The sequence below is a fragment of the Nesoenas mayeri genome, assembly GCF_963082525.1.
Source record: "Nesoenas mayeri genome assembly, chromosome: 1".
In the NCBI taxonomy this organism is placed as follows: Eukaryota; Metazoa; Chordata; class Aves; order Columbiformes; family Columbidae; genus Nesoenas; species Nesoenas mayeri.
This window is the reverse complement of record NC_137541.1, coordinates 62,723,948-62,739,264: the sequence shown is the minus strand read 5'-3', so window position 1 is coordinate 62,739,264 and position 15,317 is coordinate 62,723,948. Positions and strand designations below refer to the sequence as shown.

Below are 15,317 nucleotides of genomic sequence, written 5' to 3'. Positions count from 1 at the left end.
TGAACAACTATTTTATCCACTGGCTGCTGGCCCTGGCGTTTGGAAGATGTCCATCTTTCTCAGTTTGATCGTGTGGGTATGTGCGCACTGTTGTGCTGGCAGAGCTGCTCGTGAAGGAAAAGATAAGCCTGCAGGTTAACATTTGCCAGAATAAAGACCTTATATAACACAGAAGTAAACAGAGGCACAACTCCAGTGCTCTTCACATTGTGTTGTTCTTTATTTTGATGAAGAGTGAAGGAAATAGGTTTCTGGACTATGATCATACCATTCCTGATCAGGGTGCAAAGCACCAGTGAACCGTGACCTCTCCGTGTCCCTCTGCTCAGATGCTGCCAGATGAAGCCTTGCTCTCTGAATAGCTCTAAGTCTAGCTCTCTGTCTTGAGTGCCAGAGCCTGATTTGAATTCAATACTAGTTTTATCTGCCAGTTTTTCTAATTTTTGGATAAATGTCTCACATGCTATCTATCCTAATGTTCATTTAAACAATAAATTACAGACACTTAAGAAAATTCTCTGAGCTCTATGCTAAAAATGTTCTTCTTAAGCATTACTTCATTTAAAGGTTCTGAACAGAATTAGGTGCCATTTCAGGTTAAAAAAACCCCAAAACTTTATAAAGCTTTTTAGGCACAAGTGGAATCTTACCAGTGACTTCAAGGTCAAAAGAGCAGCTATCAAACTTGTCCTTATAAGATACTTCACAGCGATAGTTCCCTGCATAGTTTTCCTTAGCTTGAATGATATGCATCTCAAATGTGTGAATCTAAAAATCAAACATAATTTTCATTAATGTGGGGGATATATTCGCACAAAGCAGAAGTTAAATAGTAGTCTTTCAGACCTAAATGAGGACCAAGAAATAACTCGAATAAAAGGCTCTGGAAAGAAATGGAAAACTTTGATTTCCCAACCACTACTTGTCTTATGCTGGGAGAGCAGAGAAGTCTGCTTCTGTGCAGGGTCAGAGATCATCACTGAACTCTGCATGTGGAAACCAGCATTAGAATCCAATGCTCTTTAAATTCTACTTGTTTTTTTAAACTGATCCTTAAGTTCCCTTGGGAGCTTTACCCACAAAAGAAGAAAAGACAAAGACACACCTTAGTGTGGCGCTCAAAGGACTCTTTCAGCTGCAAGTGCTTCCCTGCTTTACTGGCCAGATCCATCCATTTTCCTTTAAACCACTTAACATTTGGCTTTCGAAGAAGATCTTTGGCTTCTACTTTGGCTATAAATGTAATATTCCCACCTTTTAAAAAGAGAAAAGAATAAGGCAGTCATTGAGGAACATGTGGTTGGTCAGTCACATCTATACTAGTTTCTTTTACTATTGATCTTCCATGACAGTAAAAATGGAGTCACACAGGCTGTGAAAGTACTGCAGTGTTACAGAGATTAATTATTTGTGGTCTGGAAGACTTCTGCCCATGTCAATGTGGAGTTTGAGACACAGAGAAACAGGGTGAATTGTTCATAACATTTGAATTTCCTTACTTAGGACAAACACAGGTGTTCCTAGGTACCAGGCAGTTGTGACCTGAATGAACTCCAGTCTGGAAAAGACAGCCTGGTGTTCTTCAGACATTTCAATCATTAATTCTTTAAGCTGAGAACAGTTTTCTCTAAGCAATAATGTGGAAATACTATAATAAAAGTTAGCTCAATTTGAATAACACCACTGCTCAGCCCCTGCTGAGTTTCTATCCTAACATTCCTGGGCTCCAGAGGCGATCACATCTAACTCTTTATATTTATTTTCCAAATAAATCCTCCTCAATGCTCTTTTTCTGCTCAGAAACTGAGAAAAACAGTAGGCATGCAGAAAATAACCCCATCTGATCACATCTTAGTGTATCCAAGTACACAACAGACATATTAAGTAGACTGTACTGAACTTCTCACCATTGCTGCTACCCTAATTAGGGTGCAGCTACCTTACCATGGCTCAGGAGTGCAGTTTGGAAGTGAACCTCCACACCATCCCTATTTACCGTGCTCTGGTTCACAATACAGAAAGTCCTCATAGTGCTTGATCTCAGTTCCTTTGAGGTGAAATTCAAACCAAAGCTGTGCTCTGAAAGTTTACGACCCGTACCTTGACTTCTCATAGGTATACAGACCACCGGACTAAACCAGAGCTAGTCCAGAGCAAAACCCCCAGAATGGTTACAGCGGGGGTGACCCTATCTTCTTCCCTACAGAGCTGCTTCTGTTAGTCTACTGGCTAATTTACACACAGCTTTAAGGTACAAGAGTTGACCCAACAATCTCTAAGCTATGCTGCAGGCCTTTGGGAAGGTCTTCCTGGCATATAAATAACAGGATAGCCAACAGCATCATTGTAACCGTCTCTCTTCTCTAGAAACTCTACCTCTTACTCACTGCGCTCAGTAAGCTGTTAGATTTTGAGCTTGTCTTAAATTAAACAATTGGTTTTTTGCTTATCTATGTATAGGGTTTTTTTGCCTTCGAATAGTGGAGTTCACATCCAACTAAAATCAGTGAAAGTGTTTGTAGCTGAGGGCAGAAGCTGAGAATAACAGGAACTGCACGTACCTTTCCTGGCTCTGCCTCAGTCTCTGTCTGGAAGTGGCTTTTGATTTTGTTTCAAAGTACTTACCAACGCTCACTGTACCACTCTGAGGTTTTTCGACAAATAAAGTGGATCTTTGGGAGTCATCACGTTTTTCTGTCTCTTCTGGAGCTCCTTCTCCAAGAGACCATACTGAGATACAGAGAGAGAGGGAATTGTCAATCATCTGTGTTTTACTCCCTCCAAAATACACTTACCTGAACTTACTAAACTTTCTAACCCTATTACCTCCCTCTTCAGATGTCCTGAAAGATATGTAAGTTTTTGTTCACATTGACATCCATCGTTTGGCTGTCACATTGTGTACAGTTCCTGCAAGAACACTACCTCTGTGGTGACAGAAAATGAGACTATCATCAGGGAGAAAGAGAGGGGAACCTGATCAGCCAAGATGGATTCTGAGCAACTTGAATGGCACCAGCATTCAACCATGGGTGCTTTACAGAGGCAATGCACAAAGGTCAGCTCTTTGTTTTTCAGAAGAGGTGGAGGTTCTGAAAACACAAACAGCTGTAAGCACAAGCGAAACACATATGAGGCATAGTTTCAGTGGGTCTCTCTCGAACCCAAACCCAGTCAATTGTACAAGCTAGTTTTTCCTCATTGTCCACAAAATAGGGGAGGGATGAAGCTGACTTTTGAACTTGGTTCTCTTTCACCATGATAGAAGCAGCGCGTTTGGAGATCAGTCAATACAACGTCCTGCCCCATGCATAGGCTGATGTGTTACAGAGAAATAGCTTGTCAGATGGAAATGACTGTGTCACATATTCACACAGAGCCCCTTCTCTTCTGGAAACTGAGATTTTGGAACTGAGATGGAACAACAGTACTGAGAGAAGCAGCAAGTGTTCAGTCTCCCCAGGGCAGAGAACTGTGCCAGCACAGCTGTGCATTTCTGGCCATCTTGCTTATCTGAACAGCCCTGGCTTTGTGCTATGTAGATACATCTTGGATAAATACATGCAAAAATGTGGTGAAAGGTGATTCCTAACAGAAAAGGCAGGGAGAGAAAGGCAGTGAATGTCTGTTACCTGCTCCCTTTCCACAGGGAGACAAAGCATGTGTCTCATATTCCAAACGAGAAACTACAGAGTCCAAATGCCACATCTCCTTTTCTTGAGGAGTTATGGCCAGTGCTCAAGGGAAAGTGAGTAAAGCCAGTGCTGCCATGGTAGTACTAAAGAGCAGAGCGAATGTGGAAATGTACAGCTATAATTAACACAGCCATCTGTCTCTTTCAAATCAGAGCTGCATCTCCCTTGTTCCCCTTGAACTTCTAGTTGTTTCAGAAACAAAGGTAGCTTTTTATAGTTTAACCAATGCTCTTTTGGTTTTGGTTTCATAACTAGCATGAATGGGGAACCAGTCACACAACACTTCTCACTTAGTCAAACCCTGGTCTTGAAATGAAAAGTTCCTTTCTCTGCTCAGTATTTTCTGTAGAAACTAATTTTCCAGAACTCAGAATTCTTTCTACTAAGTAGAGTTTACTGCCACAGAAACCTTTTTGACTCATGAAAATTCCCATTGCTTGCAAATGCAACACAACTTGCGATAACCACAGGAAAATGCAAACAATTTGCTTTTATTATCCTGAAGTCTATCAAAAATTTTAAAAAGGTGTAGAAATGTTATATAGCTTTGCTATAAAATGTCTACCTTTCAGTCTTTCAGTGAATTACAAGTAGTGTGCCTAACACCTCTGTTTATGTCTGCTTGTACAATATCTCTTACAGGTAAAGACATACATGTATATACACACATGTATATACACATATATGAAAACATATACTCAGACATACATGAACACAAATATATATAGATACACATCTATATATACTCTTTCTATAATCTAGATATTTAGATTATGCCAGTATAACAGGTGAGTATATGGAAAATCATAAGAACAAGTGAGAGTTACTGGTGTGAATAAAAGGATGTGACAATGCTTGGTACAGGAACTGCTCACGTGCAGTAACAAACCTAACACGCCACAGGGTGAAATGGAAAAAGCATATTAATAAATGGAGGAAGCTTACATAGAGTCATTAATTCGGTACCACATAAAATAACACCTAAATATTATCATCACCTTTAGATATTAACATTTTCCAATTTATTACACAAACAGAACAAAACGTGGATTTGATGCTGCTGCATGGGGCTGGCATAGGCAGGTATGCCAGGTCAATAACCATGGTTGAAGTACTTGCTGCTCATTTTGTTCCAGAGGCTGCAAATCCTGAAACCACAAAAAGTGGGTGCAGTGTGCGTTACCTGCCAGGGTAGGAAGAAAGAGGTTATGACTTTTTGCTAAGTTTTCCCCACCATCCTTTGAGCTGTGAGAAGAAGCCGTTCTCCTACAGTTTCCTGAGGCCTGTGTGGGGGATTCAGGGAAGTCACTGTCACCCTGTAGGCTGAGGAGGAATAGCTGTGTATCTATCTATATGGAAATAGATATAGATAGATAGGTATGTATGTATGTGTGAAATACTGATATGAATCCTGTCCTGTGCAGCAGAGCCTTCTCTTACTCCTGGTTTAGTTGCTAGAAACCTATTTGCTCTGACACTTAAAAGCATTTCAACAGTTACAGTTTGATACTGTACAAACAATGAAAATAAATATTATCTTTACGAAATAAAGTAATAATGATAGTTGTATTATGTAAATTTTGGAGTGTTTTGTCATTTTTTTCAGGATGTCTCACCTGAATCTTTTCTTTCCGCTGGCTTAGACATCCCATCTGAAAGGGAAGAGCGATTAAGATGACACCAGCTCAGAGATTGCACCTTAACTGACCTCAGATCACTGGGATTTTAAGAACATTGATTCTTCATGCAAGAAGATCACAATAGATACTTAGGACCATACCCATGAGGAACTACTTGAATACCAGAAAATCGAAGTGAACAGCTGAGAAAAAAATTCAGAAATAATTCTTCCTTTTCACTAGAAAATCTAAGTTAGTTTATTTCCCATTCAAGATTTACTTTTTAGTAGTTCATATTTAGAAGGGTTCTGTGAAGTTGATGTTTTCTTCATGATTTGTGTCGTTCCAGACAACGAATGAATTTATTTTGTTTACTGTTTATCTGAGGAGACAGTACTTTGGATTATTTAAATAGGCTATTTATTTATCTAGGTTGAGCAAAATAATGATAAATGGTCAAAATTTAATTTTAGGGGTTTGTAACTTAAAATGTTATTTATATATTTAGCCTGTACCAATTATATCCTCTAGTACTGCACATCAACTATAGACAATTATGTGGATACACCTGTTTTGAAGTCATAAGACATCTGTTTTCTTTGTAATTCTGGAATTTGCTCTCAAGATTACCCCTAAAAATTCACTCCATATTTGTTGTTAGGAAAAGATAATTGGAGTAGCTTTCAGAGGTGCTAACCGATATTTTGAATTCCAATGGCAGAAGTTCTACCTGAGACCTCAAGACAGGACTGGAAAGGAACTTGTCTGATATGAAAGTCTTGTACTTCTGAACAGAGATTAATGTAATGTAGGGCACTTAAAAAACTTCTTCTCTAATTACTATGTTTTGGGCTCAGTCCAATGGTTTGGACTCTTCCTTTGTTAACAGTCAAGAGAAAAATAAAATACATACATACATACACACAAAGAACTATCACAGTCCTAACCTGCTGGTGGAGTACTAAGTGAAGTGTCATCTTCATCTGTGAAAAGAAATACAAATAAAAAAGTACATAAAGAAACTGAAAGTACAGACGATCATCTGCTTTAAAACAACTATGTGAAAACATAAAACCTGCAAAAGAAAGGGAAAGAAATCTCAATAGTCAGGAGCATTCACAATGGAAGCTTCAAACTGATGAAGAAAGCTTTGCATAATTCAGTAGCTGAAATGGTAAACCTTGATGTTTCAAGCAAGTAAAAGAAAAATGAGATGTGGACTGTGATCTATTATTAAATCATGAGTTTATATGAAAGCTGCTGAGTGGTTGTTTGTTAGAGATGTAATCTACAGTAAATACAAGAAAGCCACAATGAAATCAAGGTCAATCACATATCTAACCTGAGGAAGATGCCATTTCTCTGATGTCCGTGTCTGCAATCAAGATGTGCACCATATATGCATTCAGCATCATTAAATCAAGAAATGCAACAGTTACAAATAGTCCTCTGTATTTATACTTTGTAATTTCTGCCTTAGAATATTAATTTACAATACAAGGAACAAACACTTATTTTTTTACCATATTATAGGAGAAAAAATTAAAATAAAGACAGAACTACTATCACACTGAATTTTCCCTTTAATTACACTAAAAGTTGACCATCCTTAGGTATTAAAACACTGGAAGCAATTGTTATTCAGGTATTTTAAAATGTTTACTCTCATAGAGTACATTGAGGTTTATAGTTATGTGAATCCAAAGCTTAAAAAACCTGAAACTGCCTTTAAACCTGAAATGTTGTAATAATGATTATTAGAAATCCGGAATAACATAAAGACTACCATCTTTACCACAGTCTCCTACATCTCTTTGAATTTTAGATGTTAAACTTCAGAGATATCAGTCTCTGATAAAAACATGGAGAAAATCTTAGTGTCTTAAAAGTCTAATGGTTGAAAAGAAATACTCCTGAGGCATTTGAAAAGCTAGAATAAACTACATATATTTAGGACTTAATACATAAGTGATGTAAAGATAACATGTTCTTATATAGTATCAGAAAATCATCTGGAGAACATTTCAATGTGGAGGAAAAGACAATTGAACAAGAACAACTTTGGAAAAATATTAACCCACACTTTTAAAAAGTTATTTGGTCTTTTTTAGATTTTCAATTTGTGTTTCCAGAATCAGTTTACCTCTGAAGTTATCCTCTGGTTTTGACCTTAAACTTATAATTTGTCTATATTTTCTCAAAGACAAATCTAATAACTATAACAAAACCACATATACAATATAGTTGCATTTCTATAAATACTGGTCATATGAATTTTTTATGCTTGCTTAACCACTGAAGGCTAATTGAAAGTCTGTTAATAGAATTTAACTACTTAGCTGTAACATTTTACTCATTCCTTTTTAATGATTCATCAAATTTCTTTTTAAAAATTCCTCAGGAGGAGGATGTCAGTTGTAAAAGAAAGACCTGCATATCAAGGATTAATGTGTTATCTTACAAAAATGGTTTCCTATTCATAGGAAAAAAAAAATAAAATAAAAGAATTTGTTTAGTGGAAGAGTTCTCACCACCTGCATCATTTGCATCATCCAATGGCATAAGTGGACGTTCAAGATATTGATTTTCAGTGAAAGCACAGTAATAATAGTGTCAGATTTTCAAAGAGTATTCAGCAGTCCTATCAAGGGGACTTGGCAGTATGGGAATAGTAACTGAAGTATATACATACAGCAATGGAAGTTTTAGTAGAGAGATGAATGGATAAGTGAAATCTGGAGAAATACAAGGATGCAAACATGCAAATATTTTAGCAGATGGTTGTATGGACTCTAGAGAAAAAGATATCAGTAAAACATGTAGAAATATTAGTAGCTCTCTGAATGACTGGATGTGACCTAAAAAAAAGGAATGAGCAAATTGATATTAAAATTCAAATATTATTCCAGCAATGGGGAATACAATTGTACCAATATTCAACATGTATGATAATGCTAAAATTAAAAACAAAGGCAGAAGAATGTAAATCTAATGAGGATGAAATAATGTAGAAAATTTGATGGGATTTCTGCTCAGTCACTTTTTCCCCTGAAAATAAAATGGATGATCATATATATCCTGATTTTTTAAAATAAATTACTTCATATATTTTTGAAACTAGAAATGCTATAAAAGATTAATGTACACAATAAAATTTTATATTTAGGTCTCTGAGCTACTGATTTACAATGAAATAACCACAAGATAACAGAATTTATCACATTGTCCTCCATTTCTTAACTTTACAGTGAACATAAAGGGACATAAATATGTAATTTCACACAGACAATAACTACTAAAAAGAAATAGAACAGTAAAACAGACACACAGATAGATATACTTTATCTTCCTGACTTCTGCTGTTAACTTTGCCCTAGAAATGAGCTGAAAATTATGGCCTATGTGGTTTACGTGGATGACCAAGCTTTCTTTCCCAGATGCCAGGTTCCAGCACAGCCCAACTGTGCTGCAGATAGGGGCTATTCTAGGTTCCTACAATTTGCTGCATCTTGTAAATTATCAGCAAGGAGATCACAACTTCTAACACACAGGATTTGTGGAATTGCATTGGAATTCACATATGAAATCTTTCCCATCTCATGCCCATTCAGGGAAGTACCCAAATCTGTTACTTCTGAAGCTACGGAAACAGTTTTATAAATAGTTTATACAAAAGCTAACCTCTAGCTGCCTCTGTCCTCATTTCCTTATTGAATCACTCGTTTTCTAGTGTAAATTATTTTTGATGTATTGGAAATATGGAACCTTTTCCCATTTTGTGAATTATGTTCACCATTATAAAGATTTTCTTCTGGCAGACGAACGTGAAGCAATCACTCTAAAAAATGTACTTTCCCTTACTTGGTGATACTCTGCAACAAAACAGGAGCTGATAGGAACAACTGCACTTTACTAAATTTTAAAAAAATTCTACTGAGTGTCTGGCAACAACATCTACATTGCATTGCAGAGGTGACAGTTCCACTGGAGCATGGCAGAAGGCCATTCTTTCTACATACTGGTATTCAGACTTTCACTGGAATTCTTACTGAGGTAGCTGCTGCCACCATGGACTCAAACTGGAAATACCTCCCACACTAAGATCTCAAACAATTTTTTTATTAGTCCTCCTAGACAGTGTCAGCAGCAAGAATGCATTTTTCCCCTTAGGAAATACCTGTGTTCTTCACTAAATTCAGACCAGAAACATAACAATGTGTACAAAGATAATAGAAGTATTTGATAAGATACCTACCATGTTTTCTTTTTTATTCAGTAAAATGTAGACTTGTAAGCAGTGGGGAAAACACCATTGATGTTCAGTTTAGGAACAAACATTTCTCTCATATCAAAATTAAAGCAAGCAGAACTAACTGCTGGAGTAGCTTGAGGCAAGACCTTCATCTTTTTTCCTATCATTAGGCATGCAAATTAGTCCTGAACTGTGTTTCTGTTCCCAAGATGACAGATTTGATTACTCACACAAGATTTTGTGTGTCAAAATAATTGCTCAATGCAAAGATAGCTGGCAAAATAGCATGCAATGAATCCTGGTTCATCATTTGTATTTCCAAAAGGGTACTTGAATCACACACTTTCAGTGTTTATATTTTGACTTTGCTGAGAAAAATAGCCATGCACTCTATGCCAAATAAATCTGCGAGTATCAAGTATTCATCCAGCTTGTCTAAAAGGAAGGATTTTGTCTAGATGAGACCAAAAGCCAGAATAGATTTTCAAGCAAGGCATTTCTTGATTTGTCATAGAAAAGCATAACCGTGCCAAATGAAAAACAAGTGTTACTTCAGTTGTAAGTATGTTTTGGTCTGGTTTAGCCTTTCAGCAGAATGAAGAAAGAAAAAGAAATAATTCATTTCAAAATAAGATTATGAGCTGTTTGAAGTCTACTTTGGCAGAAAGTACAAAAAAGGAGCAGAATTTGGCCCAGTTCCCTCAAAATGTATCTTTGTAGCAAGAGGAATTGCCAACAGAGCTGGAGTCTAATCTCAGTGGCACAAAAATATATATTTCAAAAATTGAGCTAATTTTTGCATGCATTGCTAGTGGAACAGTTAGGTGTTTGTTCACAGCAGACCATTCCCAAAGACATTTTTCAGAACTTGTAATGAGCTCAACTGCTGGGCTCCTGATGAGGAGAGAAAGATGAATGTGAGATTTCTTTTTTTCAGATGAAAAAAATCTATTGGACCTTGCTGAAAGATAGAACATGCAATATCGAGTTTCTGTGGTAGAATAGAATGACAGTAGGAGATTGCCCATGTGTGTTATTTTTTTTTATTTTTATTTTTTTAAAGCTACTAATGTGCGTAGTACCTGAGTTTTAGCAAGCTTAGTCAGTGTCAACATTTAGGCTCACTTAAACATGGCTTTCTGCTCATGCAAATCTCTTGAAGTTTGATCTATTAATTAAACAGTCTTTATCAATACTGTTGCTAAAGTGTCAGTCCTGTTTGCAGCATTTTTGAAGATAATAGTAAGTATCATAATTTCCTTGCACCGGATAAGTCATGCAGAAAAAGGACCCAGGAAGCTTTACATCACACTTCTGAAATTTGGCATCAAAATTCTGAATTAAAGCTCAAGCAATCCAGCATCAGAACAGCATTTAGTAATGTTCTTTTTACTGTCCATTTTTTAAATATGATTTCAGACTCACCTTTACCCTTTCCAGTTCCACCCTCCTGTGGTGTTTTTTGTTCTGTGTAGGAAGTACAAGTATATTTTTGAGAGGATCTTAAAGTAAAAAGAAAAACTTACACAGCATTAAAAATACAGCAATATTCTATGTTCTGCTAGTATTGAAAAAAAGCAAAATTAAAGAACTATTGATATACGTGTGTATGTAATATATAGTTGTAATTCCATAAAGCATTTTACAGCTCTGTGCATATCAATGCATTTTCTATGTTTTGAACAAGCCATGTAAGATTGATGTTCCTCTACTCAGTGGAAGATAAATACTGGCTTCTTTAGAAGTACCAGTTGTCAGTCTCTTGTTCTTGGGCTTATCTCCAAAAGCCATTGAAATTAGTTACATATCATTGTTAATATGAAGAGAATTGGTTCAGACATGAGATACTGTGAAATATCAATGGTATCCATAGCTCCATTACCATAATCAGTTTATCCTTAAAACGAAGTACACCACAGAGAGAATGTATTGAGGATGTTCTTCATTCTTTATCATCATCATCATCATCGTCATCTTTATCATCATTATATTTTCTAAGATATTTGGTTTTAGTTTTCTTGATCTTGATCGTGATCTTGAGTTGCCAGCTTGTCCTCTACTTCAAGGAGGTGAACGTGAACTGTATTTTCAACAAAATAACAATGGCTACACTTTCTCTATTTCAGGATTTGGTAGGATTCCTATTCTGTTTTCCTGTCATTCAATTTGCATACAAAGCCATTCAGAGACTTGTCAAATCATGCAAATTGTGCTGTCTTGAGGGTGCAAACACTCAATATTGTGTTGCCTGTGAATACTTAATTTCTGTGGCAAACTTACCTATCAACTGCCTGATACAACATGGGTTTGGATGAAGGTCAGTGGAATAAAATCTTCAAGATGGAGCTAAGATAACTTTTGTGCCATGGAGAAAATGTGCAAGAGCCAGCTGATATTATGATTATCCTGATTTCTTGTTCACTTGTGTATAGCCCTGGTAACTATGAAGATAAAACTTGAAATTTGGAAGACAAGTCCAGATTCTGGAAGTGTGGCAGGCTCCCAGATGCTTCTGTCTGGATGCCCTGAATTTTTAAGCTCTAGTTGTCAGGTTGTCCATTTTGGCCAGATGGTCAAACCCATTCTTTTTTAATGGAAATTTTGCTACAGTACCACTTTCTTTTCCCTCTAGAAACTAGGAGAATTCACTATTCTTGGCAGGTGGTAGTGTGTCTAACTCCCATTTGAAAATCTCACCAGGGCTAAGTATACCAACCTGACAGCTTGACACTGAGATCTAGAAGGAACTCTTACAATGGCTTCCCCAAAATTTCCCATTGCATTTCAAGATGCTGATTACGTCCAATAAACTATTTATATGTTATAGCTTTTGGATTCTTGAACAACCAACTTCCTTCTTTGTGTGATAGCACTTGGTAATCCACGAAGGCAGCACCTTCAGTTAGGCAGAAGGAACCTAGGAGACATGACGGGCACTTCCAGCTTAGAAATATCCCAGTCTGATCTGTGCTTGACCATACAGGCCTACTGACACCCTACTTGTTTTACAGAAGAAGTAGAAGTATGGGGAAAAGGAAGGGGATTATAGGAGTGATTTAGTGTTTAATCTTGTGTATTTTATTAGAAACAAAGATGTTATGTATTTGAAAGTCTTGATAGATGGTTTTGGTATGATGCTTCAAGTATGCTCTTCCTTTCTGTCTACAAAAAGCCGTTTCAGTTCTACCTAAAATTTAAGACTGATGAAGAACATGAATTCAAACAAAAAGTATATCAGATGAGAACCTCAGTGTGAATATTTTGAAATTAATTACTTAAATATCAACTGTACAGATTTTATGTTTGAGTAAAACACAAGCATCAAGAATGAAATATCAATTAACTTTACTTATAAATACGTGCAATATGAAATTGTTCATCCTAACACAAGAATAATTTATGAGTTATTTAAATGTGAAATTCATTGTGGTAACTGACGCTGCTACTTTCAGACTTTGTCATTTTTTGATGAAAGACTGTATAATTTAAACAAAAATGTCTTGAAACAGTTTGGTATTGCTGTTTATCTAGCTACACAGAGAATAAAACTCACCAAATGGTGAAACCAGACATGTGTAATGTATATATGTATTAACCAGCATATGAATATAACTCAAGTTATGCAATGCAAATCAAACTCACAAGGCAAAGGCTTACCTAACTTTCCAGCTTCCACTAAAGGAAATGCAGCAACTTTCCACAGAGCTTCAGCATTACCTGAAGCCCTAGTCCTTATGAATGTGTTTCACCTCACCTAACTCTGGCTTCCTGGAAGTTATTCACCCACTCCAATCTAGACAACCAGACACCTCAGGGCAATTGCCTATACATAGACATCCAGTCACATTTTAATTAGGTTATCCAGGAAATGCCCTTAGGATGAGCATGTATGACCCAGGATATGCTCCACTGGCTATAGGTAGAGCACTGTTGAACAGAACCAAGATACCTAATCTTCAGATTAGGTGAAATTAATCCCATGCCTGACTGTCTACTTTATTCAGAGTGTTCCTTCAAGGAGAAAAGAAAGGGAATATTTTGATAATTAGATGCCATTCAGCATCAAAGAAGGCAGCACTATTTAGCCACAGAATTTAAGCAGTCATCCCTTTCCTCTATCCTGAAAGACATTTGCAGCATTACATAAACATTCCTTGCAAACAAAAATTGAGACTGAAAAATCAACATTCAGGCAAAGTGAAGTGAGAATATTTTATTTGGTCAGGCTTTCTTACTTTTCTTACTGTCCTCTCACTTTCAAAGAGACAATGGATGCAAATCATGTTATGGCTATGCAGTATCTAGATCACGCAAATGTTGTTAGTGTTACAGTGCAAATTAGCATTTTTTACACTAACCTGGAGGTGGTGGTGCAGTTTCGGTTTCAGTCTCTGAAAAATGAGAAAAGAAGAGAGTTATTGAGCTTCAAGAAAAACAAATCTTTTTGACATATTTGGTATGTGTTTGTTGAATTTAGTGATAGTTTGGGTTCATTTAGTATTTTAATGGTGTTCTCAGATTTTGTTTGTTTTCACACATGCAACACATGGCATCTTCAGAGTGACGTTCATCAGAGGCCTAAAGCTTATGCTCTGTGAAGAGAGGGTACTGAACTCGTTCTGTCTGGACAGATATAATACTCACAGAGTCATAGAATCATAGAATCATTTAGATTAGAAAAAACCCTTAAGATCACTGGGTCCAACTGTAAATCTAACACTGCCAAGTCTACCACTAAACCATGTCCCTAAGCACTGCATCTATACGTCTTTTAAACACCTCGAGGCATGGTGACTCCACTACTTCCCTGGGCAGCCTGTTCCAATGTCTGACAGCCCTTTCAGTTAAGAAGTTTTTCCTAATATCCAATCTAAATTTCCTCTTGAACCTGTATTAAATGTATAATTTACCACATCAATATGCTTCCATCAGATTATATCCTATCTTTAAACAAACTTTCCATCAACTGGAATAATATCTGACATGACTGTAACAGTGAAGTGTAATGAATCCATTAACTGAGAGGATCATGCACAGAGAATCCAGAGACCCTTATCTCATTTTCACTCTATCACATCCAGATTTCAGTGTTCATTGCAAGCAGGAAGTAAAAAAATCAGCTTAGCTACTCTGCCTGAGACCTACAGAACATTTATTTTTTTCTTTTCTTCAGTCATGTTTTTTAACCTGCATCTCATCCCTTTCAGATGTGCGAGACAGAAACCAGGCTTTGTATTTTATTTAAATGTTACCCTTTTGGAATAACATGTGCTTCAATCTGAAAATATCAGAACAACTTAACTAGATAGAATTTATTTTTAAAACATTAAAGAAAACTTATTTTCAACCTCTAAAAGCCTTAGGACTCTAGACTGGTTGAAAATAGTAATATTTATTGAAGATAGTGCATTGACTTATAGTTCAACTACTTGCAACAAGCAAAGATTTAAAAGGTTAAAATCCTTAACTGTAATAGTAGATGGCCTTTACTGACCTTTGTCATGTTATGAGTATTAACCTTCGGGACCCCATCTCAGGTCATATTCAGGAAATAAAGTTTCAATTTCTGTCACACAGAAATGCTGGTAAGGCTATTCCTTTGCACTCAGATCTAAATATAAATAGAACATACTTCTCATTCTTAATAAATCCATTTAATGTTTAAAAGAGAGGAATAATTTTTGTACAGATATACTTTTAAGCTGAGTGTATGAATTTGATACGGTTTAGGAACTTGCAGCTACAGATGTG

The 15,317-nt window shown here is 36.4% G+C and overlaps 1 protein-coding gene across 1 annotated transcript in view; it reads right to left on the bottom strand.

Moving 5' to 3' along the window:
* Nucleotides 1–15,317, bottom strand: part of MYBPC1 (myosin binding protein C1) — a gene marked incomplete at its 5' end in the record, with an annotated part of 75,093 nt that overhangs the window by 41,086 nt on the left and 18,690 nt on the right. Inside the window, 7 exons of the mRNA XM_080340842.1 lie at nt 651–768; nt 1,106–1,254; nt 2,626–2,730; nt 5,312–5,347; nt 6,262–6,297; nt 10,992–11,033; nt 13,925–13,957. Of these exons, the coding sequence (XP_080196968.1) occupies nt 651–768; nt 1,106–1,254; nt 2,626–2,730; nt 5,312–5,347; nt 6,262–6,297; nt 10,992–11,033; nt 13,925–13,957 (519 nt within the window). The remainder of the gene's footprint in view (nt 1–650; nt 769–1,105; nt 1,255–2,625; nt 2,731–5,311; nt 5,348–6,261; nt 6,298–10,991; nt 11,034–13,924; nt 13,958–15,317) is intronic.